Source organism: Nerophis lumbriciformis, linkage group LG20 (genome assembly GCF_033978685.3).
Source record: "Nerophis lumbriciformis linkage group LG20, RoL_Nlum_v2.1, whole genome shotgun sequence".
NCBI lineage: Eukaryota > Metazoa > Chordata > Actinopteri > Syngnathiformes > Syngnathidae > Nerophis > Nerophis lumbriciformis.
The window spans coordinates 5602237-5622920 of NC_084567.2; the positions used below are offsets into that span (position 1 = coordinate 5602237).

The following is a 20684-nucleotide window of genomic DNA, read 5'->3' on the forward strand; positions in this document are numbered from 1 at the left end:
GGGACATCTAACATGGTGCATCACATTTGTGCAAAACCATGATAAAGTGCAGTCTGATGGGTTTGATTTCCCCCCTTCAGCTATTTGCCTTGGCAAATAAGTTGCAGGTAATTTATTATTATTATTTATTTAATTTATTTTTGTTTAAATAGGGATGACATACATATGTTATTGTATAATTTAAGTTTGTGCGCGTGATTGACAGCCTAAGGCTTATGAGGCACACATTTTTTTTTAAATTTTTATTTCAACTTAAAAATGTATGAGCCTATGCCTACAACATAGGCTATGTGTTTATCTTTATTTTCCTGCCTGTCGTTGACAATGGATATTGTCTGATATTTTGTCATGGCTGCAGATCAATCAATAAAGGTTCATCTTTGTCGCGAAATTATTCACTGTTTCACTGTGCACCCCGCCCTCGTCCCTATTTGAGCATTATAACGTTAACAAGTTAATATTCATTGAAATAAATTCAGAATTTTTTTTTTACCTAACGAAAATATAGGCCTAGTCTTTCTAAAACATTTTTTTAACTTCTTAAAAGCCTCGTTCTGCTTGCTGCAACTGCGCACACAAAGTGTGAGGAACGCACTCCTGATCTGAGGGCATTGGCAACAATAGTCAACACTTTCTTAATGGAAATGACAATAATATTATAATAATGATAAATAATATTATCACGCATTAATATCTCTTAGCCACTAATGCGTGGCCAAGAGATATTAATTTGTGTGTGATGATACCGGGTAGAAGGAGACGGCACTGAGACAGGGAGAGTGTTTAGCCTGGGGCGTATTTATTCAAAAGAGAATGATATATATCTCTATATAAATATATATATAATAATAATCCTCCTGTCCTGTCCTCCTGTCCAGCTCCTCCCGGGATCCCCCGGGAGGAGCTGGACGAAGTGGCTGGGGAGAGGGAAGTCTGAGCTTCCCTGCTTAAGCTGCTGCCCCCGCGACCCGACCTCAGATAAGCGGAAGAAGATGGATGGATGGATGGATATAATAATAATAATAATATATATATATATATTTATATATGTATAATTCATACAATATATTATCCAATATATTATATGATATTATACTATATATTATATTATACTATATTATATTATATATATATCAATATATATATATATCAATATATGTATATATATATATATATTAGATGTGTATGTAACCAAACAGGAAATGGGTGTCAGACTATGTGTGGAATTTAACTGGAGGGTTTTACCGTAAGTGTTGGAGGTGCGTGTTGAGAGGAGCGGTGCTGTCCAGGGGCGGAAGCGTGGTCGGGAGACAGGAGGAGGATCTCTGGTGGCGGTTGTTTAAGTAGTCGTCCTTCTCATCAGTGTTGATTGAAGATGGAACGCAGCTGCCTGCCGCAGTTTGAGTGACGCGCGCACGAGCGCGCTTGGAGGTGCGCTCAGCGCGGCTCCCAGATGATTGCGCACTGGTGTGCGTCTGGGCCGTGACAGCGTGGCACGCATTGAATGTCTCTGCGGCATTGGATCAGTCTCCTTTCTTTAACAGGCAAAAGCTTTATAACCTCACTAATGCCTTGCATCGTCTATATTAGATATATGACAACGGGTGGGTTCGGGCGGGTGTGGTTTTGATAAAATGTTGGTTCGGGTGGATGGCGGATGGGTGACGACTTTTGTGATGCGGTTGCGGATGAAATAATTGCCTATCCGCGCATCTCTAGCGCCTAGTAATTCTGTCCATAAAAGTTATGAACAGAATGGGTGACAAAGGGCAGCCTTGGCGGAGTCCAACCCTCACTGGAAACGTGTCCGACTTACTGCCGGCAATGCAGACCAAGTTCTGACACTGATCGCACAGGGAGCGGACCGCCACAATCAGACAGTCCGATACCCCGTACTCTCTGAGTACTCCCTACAGGATTTCCCGAGGGACACGGTCGAATGCCTTCTCCAAGTCCACAAAGCACATGTAGACTGGTTGAGCAAACTCCCATGCACCCTCAAGGACCCTGCCGAAAGTATAGAGATGGTCCACAGTTCCACGACCAGGATGTCCACGCGATGCTGCAGAGTCTTGTCAACCAAGACATCCCCACAGCATCCAGAGCCTTAAGGAACTCCGGGCGGATCTCATCCACCCCCGGGGCCTTGCCACCGAGGAGCTTTTTAACTACCTCAGCAACCTCAGCCCCAGAAATAGGAGAGCCCACCACAGATTCCCCAGGCACTGCTTCCTCATAGGAAGACGTGTTGGTGGGATTGAGGAGGTCTTCGAAGTATTCCCTCCACCGATCCACAACATCCGCAGTCGAGGTCAGCAGAACACCATCTTCGCCATACACGGTGTTGATAGTGAACTGCTTCCCCTACCTGAGACGGCGAATGGTGGTCCTAAATTGCTTCGAAGCCATCCGGAAGTCGTTTTCCATGGCTTCCCCAAACTCCTCCCATGTCCGAGTTTTTGTCTCCACGACCGCTGAAGCCGCACACCGCTTGGCCTGTCGGTACCTGTCCTCTGCCTCCGGAGTCCTATGAGCCAAAAGAACCCGATAGGACTCCTTCTTCAGCTTGACAGCATCCCTCACCGCCGGTGTCCACCAACGGGTTCTAGGATTACCGCCACGACAGGAACCAACTACCTTGCGGCCACAGCTCCAATCAGCCGCCTCGACAATAGAGGTGCGGAACATGATCCACTAGGACTCAATGTCCAGCACCTCCCTCGTGACATGTTCAAAGTTCTTCTGGAGGTGGGAATTGAAATTGTCTCTGACAGGAGACTCTGACAGACGTTCCCAGCAGACCCTCACAATGCGTCTGGGCCCCCCACCACCGCAGCCAACTCACCACCAGGTGGTGATCGGTAGAAAGCTCCGCCCCTCTCTTCACCCGAGTGTCCAAAACATGAGGCCGTAAATCCGATGACACAACTACAAAGTCGATCATGGAACTGCAGCCTAGGGTGTCCTGGTGCCAAGTGCACATATGGACACCCTTATGTTTGAACATGGTGTTTGTTATGGACAATCTGTGACGGGCACAAAAGTCTAATAACAAAACACCACTCGGGTTCAGATCCGGATGGCCATTCTTCCCAAACACGCCTCTCCAGGTTTCGCTGTTGTTGCCAACATGAACGTTGAAGTCCCCCAGTAGGACAAGGGAATCACCCGGGGGCCCACTTTCCAGTACTCCCTCGAGTGTATTCAAAAAAAGCATTTGCCATTTTCCGTAGTCTTCCCTCGACGCTACCTTTTTTTTAATCTAATCCATGGGAGCCCGCATTCTCGTTAACTCTCCTTCGACAAATGGACAAAGTTTTTCGGTAAGTAGAATCACAGCTGACCTGGACATTCGAATGTTCTCTTGTCGTTTGAGAAGTGTTGTATCCCAAATAGCTGCAATCGCTTTTTCTTAAGGTATCCATGTGTGAATTCCACAAGCGTCTGTACATGTAGAAGAAGGAGAAAGCTTTGACTGTAAGCAGAAACTTAGAGTCAAAGAATAATTTTACAAGGTTAAAATATAAATTAAAATGCATTAAACACATTGGACTTGTCTCGTTGCACTCAAATAACAATTTACAATTTTCCATATTACATATAGTCTGCTATAATCAATGATTAGATTAGAATAGAACATAAAGTTTTACTGACATTATATTAAATTATTCATGATTTATGGTTGACACTAAAAAATACAATTATTAATTAAGTACTAAAAACAAAACTATGGATAAATGCACACAGATAAGCCATGTAGCAGGTAAAACACATTTATTAAAGACAAAACATTGTAGGAATTTGTTACAAAATGTAGTCATTTCTGTTACGATCCGCTGCCCGGATCATAGTTTGTTTATGTTTGAGTCACATGTGTTTTCAGCACCTTGAGTTTCGTTTATTTCTGTTGCCATGACGGCAGATTGTATACACCTGCCTCTGGTTAGTGTCCGGGACGCGCACCTGTTGCCCGGGCGCTAATCAGAGGGCTATTTAGTCTTTGCCCTGGCCTCACTCAGTCTGGCTTCCTAGTTTGTTCTTACACAACTGATGACGACGATTATTTCCTGTTTCTTAGCTACTAGTTTTCACGCTAGGCTATTTTGGTTTGCTAGCTCCCACGCTAGCCCTTTTGTTTTGCCTTTTGTGCTACGTGCATGTCTTTTTGTTATTCACCGTATGATTTATATTTGAAATAAATCATATTCCTACCTGCAAGCTGTGTCCGAAGCCGTCTGCATCCTTGGGAGAACCACACCCGCATCACGATGCGACCACGACGTTACCGTATTTTCCGCACTATAAGGCGCACCTAAAAACCACAAATTTTCTCAAAAGCTGACAGTGCGCCTTATAACCCGGTGCGCTTTATATATGGATAAATATTAAGATTCATTTTCATAAAGTTTCGGTCTCGCAACTTCGGTAAACAGCCGCCATCTTTTTTCCCCGTAGAAGAAGCGCGCGGTGCATGCAGGGATATGTGACGTTTCATTTCCATTTGTGTGTTTATGTAAAGACCCCAAAATGGCTCCTATTAAGTGTGTTGTCTGTCTAATTATAAATAATGCAGACGAGGCGTGTTAACTGAGTTCTCAACGTTTACTCACAGCGTGCTCATAACCACATTCTAACTGCCAGCATACAACAACGCTTCTCAGGGCTACCGCGCATGCTCGTCACTATCGTTGCATGCTGGGTAGTGTAGTTGTTATATTTGCTAGCTCATAACAGCACATTAAGAGACACGCTTACGCGCTTAATTCAATACTCGCCGTCATTCCGGGTGGATTGACAAAAGACCTCCAGCCGCTACATATTGGTGTCAACAGGGCATTCGAAGCTAGACTGCTAACTGCGTGGGAACAGTGGATGACAGAAGGCGAACACACGTGACGTTCACCAAGACAGGGAGACAGCGCCAGACGACATTTTGGATCCCACATTCGCCCAACTTTTCAATTCGGACAACGAAGGAGAATAATTCGAGGGATTTATGAATGAAGAATAACTTCAGAAAGTGAGCGTTATGTTTATTTTGTGTGTTGTGACATTAACGTTCGAGCAACATTATGTTGCTATTGCTCTGCACTATTTTGAATTTTACTATGTTTGTGATTGCACATTTGCGTACATTTTGGGAGTGAACAGAGTTGTTAGAACGCTGGTTTTTAATATATTATTAAAGTTTGACTGACCTATCTGACTGTTTTTTTTGACATTCCTTTAGCGCAGTTAGATGCGGCTTACAACACCGGGCGGCTTATAGGTGGACAAAGTTTTGAAATATGCCGTTCATTGAAGGCGCGGCTTTTAACCCAGGGCGCCTTATGGTGCGGAAAATACGGTACAATTTCACTTGCATTAGTTGACTGCTAATTGGGCAGTTTTAACTGCGCTAATATTTGGCATCAAGTTAACCAGCAGGGGAGCTGGTTAACTTATGAGAGTAGTATGTGTGTTTGTGAGAATGTCAACGTGTTGTCTGAGTGACGTCAGTGAGTGAGCGGGCGAGTAAGGAGAGGTAGTGGTAGCATGTGCAGGAGTGTTAATAGCATGGTGGATGTCTGGTTGTGCCCTGTGGAAATAATAAATAAAGTGACCAAGTTGTAACTAATCGACGGCCTCGTCCTTCCGACCAAAGAGTGGCGCTTAATGGACCAAGTGTTACCCTCGACAAAACATGGGCCCTAGAGTAAGTCACCGCCGCACTGCGGCATTCAGATGAAAGAACGGTACCGGTTCTTTTCAAAGGTGGTATAGTACCGATTTCAATTGATTAGTACCACAATATTTTATTAGTAGCAGTATACTGTACAATCCTACTACACACACATACAGTACATAGAAGAAAGTGTGTTTTTGTTGTTTGTGTCTTGCAGACGTCCAGCAGCTGATCGGTAATCCAGAAGAAGTTTCCCCTCAGTTAGGGAGGAGCTCCACTTTGAAGCAGGAGACTCCACAACCACCCTGCATTAAAAAGGAAGAGGAGGAACTCTGCATCACTCAGGAGGGAGAGTGTCTTCTAGGACGAGAGGAAGCTGATTACACCAAGTTTCCACTGAGTATTCTCTCTGTGAAGACTGAAGATGATGAAGAGAAACCACAAGTAAACAACCTCTTAGCTCCACTATCAGATAGTGAGGCTGAAGACGAGGTTGAAGAACCTCTGAGCAGCGATAAAGACTGTGAAGGTGATATGAGGACTCACACTGACAACAAACACTCTGAATGCTCTACAAAGAAGAGAGGTGAAACATGTTTGAGCTGCTCAGTTTGTGCTGAAAGTTTTACTCAAAAGAGCAGTTTGACTCGACACATGAGAACACACACAGGAGAAAAAACATTTATTTGTTCAGTTTGTGGCAAAAGCTTTTCTCAAAATAGGTCTTTGACTCGACACATGAGAACACACACAGGAGAAAAACCATGTACTTGTTCAGTTTGTGGCAAAAGCTATTCTCGAAAATGTGGTTTGACTCAACACATGAGAACACACACAGGAGAAAAACCATGTACTTGTTCAGTTTGTGGCAAAGGCTTTTCTCAAAATAGCTATTTGACTAAACACATGAGAACACACACAGGTGAAAAACCATTTAATTGTTCAGTTTGTGGCAAAAGCTTTTCTCAAAATAGCTGTTTGACTCGACACATGAGAACACACGCAGGAGAAAAACCATGTACTTGTTCAGTTTGTGGCAAAGGCTTTTCTCAAAATAACTATTTGACTAAACACATGAGAACACACACAGGTGAAAAACCATTTAATTGTTCAGTTTGTGGCATAAGCTTTTCTCAAAATATCTGTTTGACTCACCACATGAGAATACACACAGGAGAAAAACCATGTACTTGTTCAGTTTGTGGCAAAGGCTTTTCTCAAAATTGCTATTTGACTAAACACATGAGAACACACACAGGTGAAAAACCATTTAGTTGTTCAGTTTGTGGCAACAGCTTTTGTCAAAATAGCTATTTGACTCAACACATGAGAACACACACTGGACAAAAATCATTTAGTTGTTCAGTGTGCTGTAAAAGGTTCTCACGTAATGCAGACGCAGTAAAACACATGAGAACACACAAGGGAAAATAACCAATTAGTTGTTTAGTTTGTGGTATGTTGCTCATATGTGGTGACATCCACCCTACCCAGGACCTCCTCACTGCTTCTTTCACAAATATCTGAGGTATTCATACAAACTTGGATTATTTGAAGCATAATCTTATCTACTCATGACCCCATGTCTTCTCTGTATCTGAAACCTTCCTGAACAGTAAGATAGATGATGCTTCAAGTGCTTGGTTACTCCTTCTTCAGTCCAGGGACCTGGGGCCTCATGTGTCAAGTTTGTACACGCTCAAAAACCTGCACTACACCCTTTTTCACTGCAAAATTGAGATGTATCAAAACTGACTAACGCATAAGTGATGCTGGGTAACTGTTTGCATAACAAATTGCCAACTTTTACTCCTCAGACTGATTGATGTGCAAATCAGAGACATATGAACAATTAACCCCCAACACCCACAACCCAACCCCCACCTCCCTCGACATGGTCCTGGTGGAGATCTACACTCTTAGTGCTTTTCTTCTTTATTCAGAGTAATGATTTGACTTTCTAAAGGTTTTGAACTACTAAGTGGGTTGAAAAATATGTATGTGTTTCTTGTAGTATTTAAAATGTAGAATTGTTTTTCTTCAATGTTTGCCCTTTTTCTGGTTTGAACAACAGCCATGGAAAAAGTCTGTGCACATGCTTGTATATATACATTTTTTATTTTCAAACAGTAGTTGTCCGTTTTTTGATGTTAGATACTTTTGCCAACCATTGTTTTAAAACAAGATTAAATTGCCTTTATTTTGAAAAACATCTGTTGTGGAGTAGGAATAGGAAGTGTCTGTATTCTAGCGCAAATGTACTTGACGCCAAGCAAAAAGACAAAGACCGCATGCTATGATTTTTTTGGAGAATTTTCGAATTCACGATCTTAAAGTCATATGATTCACAGCAAATATAGCAACAAATATCTCAATCCGTATTTCCCAAAGCCACGAAACGTGCATTGAGTTTGGAGCGATATGTGAAGTGAAGATTGAAGACGTGATAGAAGATGGACGACTACTGCTATGCTAAGATGGCGACGTCCGCTAAAAGAGAACATGAAAGAGAATCAACTTCCAGCAAATCACCAACGGAGATAAAGACGAAAGATGAAGGTGAGTGAGTTGAAGTTTTGTCATTTGAAAGCTATTTGGATTTCAAGCCCTTAAAGTAGAAATGAGCCGACCTTGTTGAAGAATGTAAAGAAAGAGCCGCCATGATTCAGAGGTGGGACCAAGTCATTGTTTTGCAAGTCACAAGTAAGTCTCAAGTCTTTGCCCTCAAGTCTCTAGTCAAGTCCAAAGTCAAGAATGGAAAGTCTCAAGTCAAGTCCCAAATCCTGCATTTTAAGTTGCGAGTCCTTTCAAGTCCTTTTAACCACAGACTAGGGCTGGGCGATATGGCCTTTTTTTAATATCGTGATATTTTAAGGCCATATCACGATACACGATATATATGTGGATATTTTGCCTTAGCCTTGAATGAACACTTGATGCATATAATCACAGCAGTATGATGATTCTATGTGTCTACATTAAAACATTCTTCTTCATACTGCATTAATATATGCTACTTTTAAACTTTCATGCAGAGAAGGAAATCACAACTAAAAAAATCACTATTTTTTTCATACAGTGTTGATCTGGAAATGTTTGCCTCGGCATTTTGATGGTGTGGGCGTGTGGCACCGAACGGAGATGTTGACGTGCGGAGTAAGCACAGTTCATTCTCTAGCGGGTGACTTTTCAAATGATGCTACATATTAGCAGAAATGTTAATTTTTATAGCAACGCTTTCGCCCCACATTTGACAAATTACGGTTGTCTGTTCAACATATTCCCACTTGAAGCCAAACCACCGCCAGACGATGGACCCCCTGCTGTTTTGTGGGGGAATTAATTATTCCTTCATTTGTTACCAGATTCGCACCTTCTTTCTCTCGTATTATCGCTAGCATCACAGCTAACGTTAGCCATGCTGCTACCTCTCTGCTGCGAGAGGGCGTATACGTATGTGACGTATGACGTGACAGTATGTGACGTATATAGAAGCTGCGCTTGCTGTCTGAGAGAAGGAGACACAGGAAAGAGTGAGAAGAGCCTGTAGTGTAATGCCAGCAGCTAAAAGCAACGGCGTGAGAACGCATACTCGAATATCACGATAGTCATTTTCCATATCGCACAGAGACGAACCCGCGATATATCGCGCATATCGATATATCGCCCAGCCCTACCACAGACTAATATATTCACACAGATTGTGTATGCTTATCAAACGCTGTTTTTATTTATTAAAACAAGTGCATTTGAAATTGCAGGAAAAAAATACTGCTGATATTGCACTTCATAATAGCACTATTAACCAGTGCAACTGTACTTATTTGCACAAAAGTGTTAACATTGTATTTCCATGGCATATTGCATTGTAACTAGTTCCATAGCGGTTTCTATCCTGTTCTTACCTTATCTCATTGATCTCATCTCATACTGTATGTGTGTTTATGTGTGCGTACACATGAAAAACATAACAAATACATGAACATGACAATGAACCGAGTTGGTACTTTTTAGATGTCAGGGCTCTATGCAATATGTACACATATTCTTAATATAGTATACATTTTAACTGACCTTTATTTGACGATGTTTGTCTTTTTGTAGGTGGCTAAAATATGCGGTGCTGCTGACCGCCGTCTAATGTTACGTTGCTGTGTGTGATACATTCACTAACGTAACGTTACGTGTAGGTACCTCATGCAAGCCTGCTTAAAATAAATCACTTGACAAAAAGTATGAATACGGTAGCGAACTGCAGTGGACGCAACAGATTGCCGTGTTTGCAATGAAGTTATAACCATAGACATCTTATAAGTAGACGCAGCATTGGCTGCTGTGACGCGAGCAATTTGGCCGCCATCTTGAAGTGGTGATGAGGAGCCGGCGAGCAGCCTAAACTGACAGTTGACAGGTAGAAAACAAAGATGCCGAGCTGGTGTTCAGCGTTTTCCTGCTCAAATGAGCGGACTGTTGAAAATAGGAATCGGGGGATTACTTACTGTGAAAATCACAAAGAAATCTTCTGGGGGAGGATGACGCCCCTACAGGGGTTTGGTTTACAAACTTTCAGCCCCACCTAAAACAAAATTCACCAGCCGCCACTGATTATGATGCATTCTCATTTTAGGCAAAGTATAAGACAATAATTTCTTCACAGTATAATTGTAACCAGGAATAAGTCTTCAAGTAACAATATTCAAATACTAACATTGTTGGGTAAGACAGAATTTGGTTTTATTCTGAATCCAGTGAAACAGATTGGTGGTTTTAGCTGATATAAAGACTTTCAGGTGTTTATATATGTTTATGTTTAAGTATTTGGCAGACGCTTTTATCCAAAGCGACTTACGTAAAAAATACATATAAAACAATCAGTGTAAACATGATCATTTAAGGGAAGAATGTAATACAAAATATCAATACAAAGTGTCAAGACAGAATAAACTCTCTGCTGCTGAAGCAACAGAGATACAGTCTATAAGATGTATAGATATCTAATGTATTCATACATTGTTTATGTAGAATATTCGCATGTATATATAACCTAATCATATTGTTTCTTCAACTTAAAAATAGTTTACCGTTTTTTCCCCTTCTCTGGGATTATATTCCCAGTTTTGATCTCGGAAGTCTGGTCACTTATAGTGTATAAGAATATTACATTACTGTTAAGCAAACTATTAATAATAAATCATGTGTCTGTTATCATAGCTACACGTATGACAAAAAAGTGCGTGAAAATCAGTGGTATTCAGTGAGGTAAGATGAATTAAATGCGCTGACAGTTCATTGCTCCTGCCAAATGAATTGCTCTGAGTGGAGCGGATCACCACTCCAAGATGGCGGCCACGCGTCTCGTCTGCGCCAGTAGGCAGTAGCGCTCGATGCTGCGTCTACTTATAAGATGTCTATGGTTATAACGTTAGCAGTGAGTTTACAGCCTCATTGATTTAACTACACAGCAAATAAAAGTCACGTTATGTAGCCAATAAACGTTATTTTGCATTCAAAACTTACCCTTCTTTGTGCAACTTCAAATGTCGAACGAAGTTGGAAGTTGTTGCGTCTCCGTATGTAATATTCAAACTGCGTGATTTGCATATGGCAATTCGTTTTTTGTTGACCAAGTCGTAGTTTTTATACCCGAACGAAACCAACTTTGGCATAATTGTTTCTCACCGCCGCGTTGTTTGACAACTCTTGGTCATTAGTTCTCCTGCAATTCGATTGGATGAATGCTGCGTGATGAAAACAACGTAGATCTAATTTGAATGGCTGTTGTACTGAGAGCACACCAGCTGACAGGAACAACACGCTGATCGACACAGACGAAGAAAATGAAAGATACGGAGCGCTCCCAAATAACTTTTTAAGCTTTGGGTTTTGGGGAAAGGAGCAAGTCAAAAGGCTCAAGTCCAAGTGAAGTCACAAGTCATTGATGTTAAAGTCTAAGTCGAGTTGCAAGTCTCTTTACATTTTGTCAAGTCGAGTCTAAAGTTATCAAATTCATGACTCGAGTCTGACTCGAGTCCAAGTCATGTGACTCGAGTCCACACCTCTGGTATTTAAAATGTATGATTTTTTTTTTCAATGTTTGCCCTTTTTCTGGTTTGAACAACAGCCATGGAAAAAGTCTGTGCACGTGCTTGTATATATATTTTTTTTATTTTCAAAGAGTTGTTGTCCATTATTTAATGTTAGATACTTTTGCCAACCATTGTTTTAAAACAAGATTAAATTTACTTTATTTTGAAAAACATCTGTTGTGGAGTAGGAAACGGAAGTTGCTGTCTTTTAGCGCATGCGCAAATGTACTTGAAGCCAAGCAAAAAGACGAGGACTGCATGCTATTGTTGTTCGGAGATTCTTCGAATTCACGATCTTAAAGTCATATGATTCACAGCAAATATAGCAACAAATATCTCAATTGGTATTTTCCAAAGCCACGAAACGTGCATTGAGTTTGGAGCGATATGTGAAGTGAAGATTGAAGACGTGATAGAAGATGGACGACTACTGCTATGCTAAGATGGCGACGTCCGCTAAAAGAGAACATGAAAGAGAATCAACTTCCAGCAAATCACCAACGGAGATAAAGACGAAAGATGAAGGTGAGTGAGTTGAAGTTTTGTCCTTTGAAAACCATTTCAAGCCCTTAAAGTCTAAATGAGCCGACCTTGTTGAAGAATGTAAAGAAAGAGCCGCCATGATTGTTAGCTTGAAGAAGGCAGTGGAGTTCACATCAGAGGAGATGAAAGAATGCAAAAGTCACATTTAGAAACTAAAAGCAAAACAACAACTCTGTTAGGCTCGTTTGGTGTGTGTAAGGAAGGGATAGTAGTTCTTTTAGAGTTGGGACACGTTGACAGATTCCGGCCAGAGAATCCTTTAATCATCTTTATTGCTGAAAGGTAGGTGTGTGTGTGTGTGTGTGTGTGTGTGTGTGTGTGTGTGTGTGTGTGTGTGTGTGTGTGTGTGTGTGTGTGTGTGTGTGTGTGTGTGTGTGGTCTAAACAAATAGAGAAAAGAGGAAAAATTACAATCCAATTATATACTCATTAATATGCAGCAATATACATGTATATGCATACATAATATAATATAATATAATATAAAGGTGTGCATGACAACAACATATATACTGCATTTAACTATGCATGAACTTCAAACAAGTTTCTAAGCTTCAGAGCCATAAATGGCGATTATGTGGTCTCTGTCGCCATCTAAAGGCCAAACTCCGCCATCGCAGTTGCAATGACGTTAAATAAACTACACGTGAATGTAAACGCCGTCAACGAGACTAATTATCTCTCAATTGACCCAAACACAACTGAACTTAGCATACGATGCACCAAACATTTGCAGAAGTAGCAAGGCACGACATTCAGTTCAAATGCTGTAACAGTATGTGACAAAACTTACATTTAGTCGTCAACGCACACAAGGCTGGCTGCCACCATTGATTGAAACCGGCTATTCTGACAAAGACGTGCTTTAAAGGGGAAATGACGTCACAGATTGACCTATCAACTTAAGGACACAGGAACATTACAAAACTGGTTAAAGACACACAATAGGCTTTCGTACAGTGTGTTTTTATTTTCATCATGTCGTGGTCTTGAGGTGAGGTGAGTATTTAGTCACATTTAACAAAGTCTCTGTACAGTTTGTCGTGTCGTCAAGTAACAGAAAAGAATGGACGTGTTCAAGTCGCGAGCAACGACTCGTTAGCAGCGTGTTTTGAAGACTAGCCTACAGTTGTTTGGTCGATGTCTGAATTTTTTAATTAAAACAGAAGAGTTTCTCTTTCCTATGTTTGGCAAATGCCACTAATAAAAAAGTTAGCGAGCATTACTAAACTAAGTTGTTCCTCGAGTCCATCAAGTTATTGGATGGATTTTTGAGTGGACATAACAGCCACTATCTCTAAGGCCCCTTCTACACTAAGCAGGCTAAGGTTCCATCCATCCATCCATCTTCTTCCGCTTATCCGAGGTCAAGTCGCAGGGGCAGCAGCCTAAGTAGGGAAACCCAGACTTCCCTCTCCCCAGCCACTTCGTCCAGCGCCTCCCGGGGGATCCCGAGGCGTTCCCAGGCCAGCCGGGAGACATAGTCTTCCCAACGTGTCCTCGGTTTTCCCCCTGGCCTCCCACCGGTTGGACATGCCCTACACACCTCCCTAGGGAGGCTTTCAGGTGGCATCCTGACCAGATGCCTGAACCACCTCATCTGGTTCCTCTCCATGTGTTGGAGCAGAAGCTTTACTTTGAGCTCCCCCCGGATGACAGAGCTTCTCACCCTATCTCTAAGGGAGAGCCCCGCCACCCGGCGGAGGAAACTCATTTTGGCCACTTGTACCCGTGATCTTGTTCTTTCGGTTTTAACCCAAAGCTCATGACCATAGGTGAGGATGGGAACGTAGATCGACCGGTAAATTGAGAGTTTTGCCTTCCAACTCAGCTCCTTCACCACAATGGATCAATACAGCGTCCGCATTACTGAAGACGCCGCACCGATCCGCCTGTCGATCTCACGATCCACTCTTCCCTCATTCGTGAACAAGACTCAGAGGTACTTGAACTCCTCCACTTGGGGCATGGTCTCCTCCCCAACCCGGAGATGACACTCCACCCTTTTCCGGGCAACAACCATGGACTCGGACTTGGAGGTGCTGATTCTCATCCCAGTCGCTTCACACTCGGGTGCAAACCGATCCAGTGAGAGCTGAAGATGCTGGCCAGATGAAGCCATCAGGACCACATCATCTGCAAAAAGCAGAGACCTAATCCTGCAGCCACCAAACCGGATCCCCTCAACGCCTTGACTGCGCCTAGTAATTCTGTCCATAAAAGTTATGAACAGAATGGGTGACAAAGGGCAGCCTTGGCGGAGTCCAACCCTCACTGGAAACGTGTCCGACTTACTGCCGGCAATGCAGACCAAGCTCTGACACTGATCATACAGGGAGCGGACCGACACAATCAGACAGTCCGATACTCCATACTCTCTGAGCACTCCCCACAGGATTTTCCGAGGGACACGATCGAATGCCTTCTCCAAGTCCACAAAGCACATGTAGACTGGTTGGGCAAACTCCCATGCACCCTCAAGGACCCTGCCGAGAGTATAGAGATGGTCCACAGTTCCACGACCAGGATGTCCACGCGATGCTGCAGAGTCTTGTCAACCAAGACAGCGCCACAGCATCCAGAGCCTGAAGGAACTCCGGGCGGATCTCATCTACCCCCGGGGCCTTGCCACCGAGGAGCTTTTTAACTACCTCAGCAACCTCAGCCCCAGAAATAGGAGAGCCCACCACAGATTCCCCAGGCACTGCTTCCTCATAGGAAGACGCAGCCAACTCACCACCAGGTGGTGATCGGTAGAAAGCTCCGCCCCTCTCTTCACCCGAGTGTCCAAAATCGGTAAATCCGATGACACAACTACAAAGTCGATCATGGAACTGCGGTTTAGGGTGTCCTGGTGCCAAGTGCACATATGGACACCCTTATGTTTGAACATGGTGTTTGTTATGGACAATCTGTGACAGACACAAAAGTCTAATAACAAAACACCACTCGGGTTCAGATCCGGATGGCCATTCTTCCCAATCACGCCTCTCCAGGTTTCGCTGTCGTTGCCAACATGAACGTTGAAGTCCCCCAGTAGGACAAGGGAATCACCCGGGGGACCACGTTCCAGTACTCCCTTGAGTGTATCCAAAAAAAGCATTTGCCATTTTCCTTAGTCTTCCCTCGACACTACCTTTTTTTTTTATCTAATCCATGGGAGCCCGCATTCTCGTTATCTCTCCTTCGACAAATGGACAAAGTTTTTCGGTAAGTAGAATCACAGCTGACCTGGACATTCGAATGTTCTCTTGTCGTTTGAGAAGTGTTGTATCCCAAATAGCTGCAATCGCTTTTTCTTAAGGTATCCATGTGTGAATTCCACAAGCGTCTGTACATGTAGAAGAAGGAGAAAGCTTTGACTGTAAACAGAAACTTAGAGTCAATTAATAATTTTGCAAGGTTAAAATATAAATTAAAATGCATTAAACACATTGGACTTGTCTCGTTGCACTCAAATAACAATTTACAATTTTCCATATTACATATAGTCTGCTATAATCAAGGATTAGATTAGAATAGAACATAAAGTTTTACTGACATTATATTAAATTATTCATGATTTAACGTTGCCACTCCTGGTCTGTGCTTTAAGAAAAATACAATTATTAATTAAGTACTAAAAACAAAACTATGAATACATGTACACAGATAAGCCATGTAGCAGGTAAAACACATTTATTAAAGACAAAACATTGTAGGAATTTGTTACAAAATGTAGTCATTTCACTTGCATTAGTTGACTGCTAATTGGGCAGTTTTAACTGCGCTAATATTTGGCATCAAGTTAACCAGCAGGGGAGCTGGTTAACTTATGAGAGTAGTATGTGTGTTTGTGAGAATGTCAACGTGTTGTCTGAGTGACGTCAGTGAGTGAGCGGGCGAGTAAGGAGAGGTAGTGGTAGCATGTGCAGGAGTGTTAATAGCATGGTGGATGTCTGGTTGTGCCCTGTGGAAATAATAAATAAAGTGACCAAGTTGTAACTAATCGACCGCCTCGTCCTTCCGACCAAAGAGTGGAGCTTTATGGACCCAGTGTTACCCCCGACAAAACATGGGCCCTGGAGGTAGTCACCGCCGCACAGCGGCATTCAGATGAAAGAATGGTACCGGTTCTTTTCAAAGGTGGTATAGTACAGATTTCAATTGATTAGTACCACGATACTTTATTAGTAGCAGTATACTGTACAACCCTACTACACACACATACAGTACATAGAAGAAAGTGTGTTTTTGTTGTTTGTGTCTTGCAGACGTCCAGCAGCTGATCGGTAATCCAGAAGAAGTTTCCGCTCAGTTAGGGGGGAGCTCCACTTTGAAGCAGGAGACTCCACAACCACCCTGCATTAAAAAGGAAGAGGAGGAACTCTGCATCACTCAGGAGGGAGAGTGTCTTCTAGGACGAGAGGAAGCTGATTACACCAAGTTTCCACTGAGTATTCTCTCTGTGAAGACTGAAGATGATGAAGAGAAACCACAAGTAGACAACCTCTTAGCTCCACTATCAGACAGTGAGGCTGAAGATGATGAAGAGAAACCACAAGTAGACAACCTCTTAGCTCCACTATCAGATAGTGAGGCTGAAGACGAGGTTGAAGTAACTTTGAGCAGCGATAAAGACTGTGAAGGTGATATGAGGACTCACACTGACAACAAACACTCTGAATGCTCTACAAAGAAGAGAGGTAAAACATGTTTGAGCTGCTCAGTTTGTGCTGAAAGTTTTACTCAAAAGAGCAGTTTGACTCGACACATGAGAACACACACAGGTGAAAAACCATTCAGTTGTTCAGTTTGTGCCAAAAGCTTTTCTCGAAAATGTGGTTTGACTCAACACATGAGAACACACACAGGAGAAAAAACATTTAATTGTTCCCTTTGTAGCAAAAGCTATTCGCGAAATTGCAGTTTGACTGAACACATGAGAACACACACAGGTGAAAAACCATTTAATTGTTCAGTTTGTTGCAAAAGCTTTTCTCAAAATAGCACTTTGATTCAACACATGAGAACACACACAGGAGAAAAACCATGTACTTGTTCAGTTTGTGGCAAAGGCGTTTCTCAAACTAGCTATTTGACTAAACACATGAGAACACACACAGGTGAAAAACCATTTAGTTGTTCAGTTTGTGGCAACAGCTTTTCTGTTAAGAGTAATTTGACTCAACACATGAGAACACACACAGGAGAAAAAACATGTAATTGTTCAGTTTGTGGCAAAAGCTTTTCTGTTAAGAGTAATTTGACTGAACACATGAGAACACACACAGGAGAAAAACCATTTAATTGTTCAGTTTGTGGCAGAAGCTTTTCTCAAAATAGCTGTTTGACTCTACACATGAGAACACACGCTGGAGAAAAACCATTTAGTTGTTCAGTGTGCTGTAAAAGGTTCCAACAAAAAGCAGACGCAGTAAAACACATAAGAACACACAAGGGAAAATAACCAATTAGCTGTTTAGTTTGTGGTATGTTGCTCATATGTGGCGACATCCACCCTACCCAGGACCTCCTCACTGCTTCTTTCACAAATATCTGAGGTATTCATACAAACTTGGATTATTTGGAGCATAATCTTATCCACTCATGACCCTATGTCTTCTCTGTATCTGAAACCTTCCTGAACAGTAAGATAGATGATGCTTCAAGTGCTTGGTTACTCCTTCTTCAGTCCAGGGACCTGGGGCCTCATGTGTCAAGTTTGTACACGCTCAAAAACCTGCACTACACCCTTTTTCACTGCAAAATTGAGATGTATCAAAACTGACTAACGCATAAGTGATGCTGGGTAACTGTTTGCATAACAAATTGCCAACTTTTACTCTTCAGACTGATTGATGTGCAAATCAGAGACATATGAACAATTAACCCCCAACACCCACAACCCAACCCCCACCTCCCTCGACATGGTCCTGGTGGAGATCTACACTCTTAGTGCTTTTCTTCTTTATTCAGAGTAATGATTTGACTTTCTAAAGGTTTTGAACTACTAAGTGGGTTGAAAAATATGTATGTGTTTCTTGTAGTATTTAAAATGTAGAATTGTTTTTCTTCAATGTTTGCCCTTTTTGTGGTTTGAACAACAGCCATGGAAAAAGTCTGTGCACATGCTTGTATATATAATTTTTTTATTTTCAAACAGTAGTTGTCCGTTATTTGATGTTAGATACTTTTGCCAACCATTGTTTTAAAACAAGATTAAATTGCCTTTATTTTGAAAAACATCTGTTGTGGAGTAGGAATAGGAAGTGTCTGTATTCTAGCGCAAATGTACTTGACGCCAAGCAAAAAGACAAAGACCGCATGCTATGATTTTTTGGGAGAATTTTCGAATTCACGATCTTAAAGTCATATGATTCACAGCAAATATAGCAACAAATATCTCAATTGGTATTTTCCAAAGCCACGAAACGTGCATTGAGTTTGGAGCGATATGTGAAGTGAAGATTGAAGACGTGATAGAAGATGGACGACTACTGCTATGCTAAGATGGCGACGTCCGCTAAAAGAGAACATGAAAGAGAATCAACTTCCAGCAAATCACCAACGGAGATAAAGACGAAAGATGAAGGTGAGTGAGTTGAAGTTTTGTCATTTGAAAGCTATTTGGATTTCAAGCCCTTAAAGTAGAAATGAGCCGACCTTGTTGAAGAATGTAAAGAAAGAGCCGCCATGATTCAGAGGTGGGACCAAGTCATTGTTTTGCAAGTCACAAGTAAGTCTCAAGTCTTTGCCCTCAAGTCTCGAGTCAAGTCCAAAGTCAAGAATGGAAAGTCTCAAGTCAAGTCCCAAATCCTGCATTTTAAGTTGCGAGTCCTTTCAAGTCCTTTTAACCACAGTCTAGGGCTGGGCGATATGGCCTTTTTTTAATATCGCAATATTTTAAGGCCATATCACGATACACAATATATATGTGGATATTTTGCCTTAGCCTTGAATGAACACTTGATGCATAAAATCACAGCAGTATGATGATTCTATGTGTCTACATTAAAACATTCTTCTTCATACTGCATTAATATATGCTACTTTTAAACTTTCATGCAGAGAAGGAAATCACAACTAAAAAAATCACCATTTTTTTCATACGGTGTTGATCTAGAAATGTTTGCTTTGGCATTTTAATGGTATGGGCGTGTGGCACCGAACGGAGATGTTGACGTGCGGAGTAAGCACAGTTCATTCTCTAGCGGGTGACTTTTCAAATGATGCTACATATTAGCAGAAATGCTAATTTTTATAGCAACGCTTTCGCCCCACATTTGACAAATTACGGTTGTCTGTTCAAAATATTCCCACTTGAAGCCAAACCACCGCCAGACGATGGACCCCCTGCTGTTTTTGGGGGAATTAATTATTCCTTCATTTGTTACCAGATTCGCACCTTCTTTCTCTCGTATTACCGCTAGCATCACAGCTAACGGTAGCCATGCTGCTACCTCTCTGCTGCGAGAGGTCGTATACGTATGTGACGTATGACGTGACAGTATGTGACGTATGTAGGAGCTGCGCTTGCTGTCTGAGAGAAGGAGACACAGGAAAGAGCGAGAAGAGCCTGTAGTGTAATGCCAGCAGCTAAAAGCAACGGCGTGAGAACGCATACTCGAATATCACGATAGTCATTTTCTATATCGCACAGAGACGAACCCGCGATATATCGCGCATATCGATATATCGCCCAGCCCTACCACAGACTAATATATTTACACAGATTGTGTATGCTTATCAAACGCTGTTTTTATTTATTAAAACAAGTGCATTTGAAATTGCAGGAAAAAAATAGTGCTGATATTGCACTTCATAATAGCACTATTAACCAGTTCCACTGTACTTATTTGCACAAAAGTGTTAACATTGTATTTCCATGGCATATTGCATTGTAACTAGTTCCATAGCGGTTTCTATCCTGTTCTCACCTTATCTCATTGATCTCATCTCATACTGTATGTGTGTTTATGTGTGCGTACACATGAAAAACATAACAAATACATGAACATGACAATGAACCGAGTTGGTACTTTTTAGATGTCAGGGCTCTATGCAATATGTACACATATTCTTAATATAGTATACATTTTAACTGACCTTTATTTGACTATGTTTGTCTTTTTGTAGGTGGCTAAAATCCGCGGTGCTGCTGACCGCCGTCTAACGTTACGTTGCTGTGTGTGATACATTCACTAACGTAACGTTACGTGTAGGTACCTCATGCAAGCCTGCTTAAATAAAATCACTTGACAAAAAGTATGAATACAGTAGCGAACTGCAGTGGACGCAACAGATTGCCGTGTTTGCAATGAAGTTATAACCATAGACATCTTATAAGTAGACGCAGCATTGGCTGCTGTGACGCGAGCAATTTGGCCGCCATCTTGAAGTGGTGATGAG

At 41.9% G+C, this 20684-nt stretch overlaps 3 protein-coding genes across 3 annotated transcripts in view; all 3 read left to right on the plus strand.

Moving 5' to 3' along the window:
* Window positions 1–1594: 1594 nt before the first annotated feature.
* Window positions 1595–7814, plus strand: LOC140679662 (uncharacterized). Its single transcript, XM_072915514.1, has 2 exons — window positions 1595–1604; window positions 5883–7814. Exons 1-2 carry the CDS (start codon window positions 1595–1597, stop codon window positions 7097–7099), a joined length of 1227 nt encoding a protein of 408 aa, XP_072771615.1. The 3' UTR covers window positions 7100–7814.
* An 8582-nt stretch (window positions 7815–16396) lies between these two features.
* Window positions 16397–18247, plus strand: LOC133619371 (uncharacterized). The gene is made up of 2 exons (XM_072915515.1): window positions 16397–16418; window positions 16547–18247. The coding sequence occupies exons 1-2, from the start codon at window positions 16397–16399 to the stop codon at window positions 17740–17742; spliced, it is 1218 nt and encodes a 405-aa protein (XP_072771616.1). The 3' UTR covers window positions 17743–18247.
* Window positions 18078–20684, plus strand: part of LOC140679663 (uncharacterized) — an 82095-nt gene continuing 79488 nt past the window's right edge. Inside the window, exon 1 of the mRNA XM_072915516.1 lies at window positions 18078–18084. Coding sequence (XP_072771617.1) covers window positions 18078–18084 — 7 coding nt within the window. The remainder of the gene's footprint in view (window positions 18085–20684) is intronic.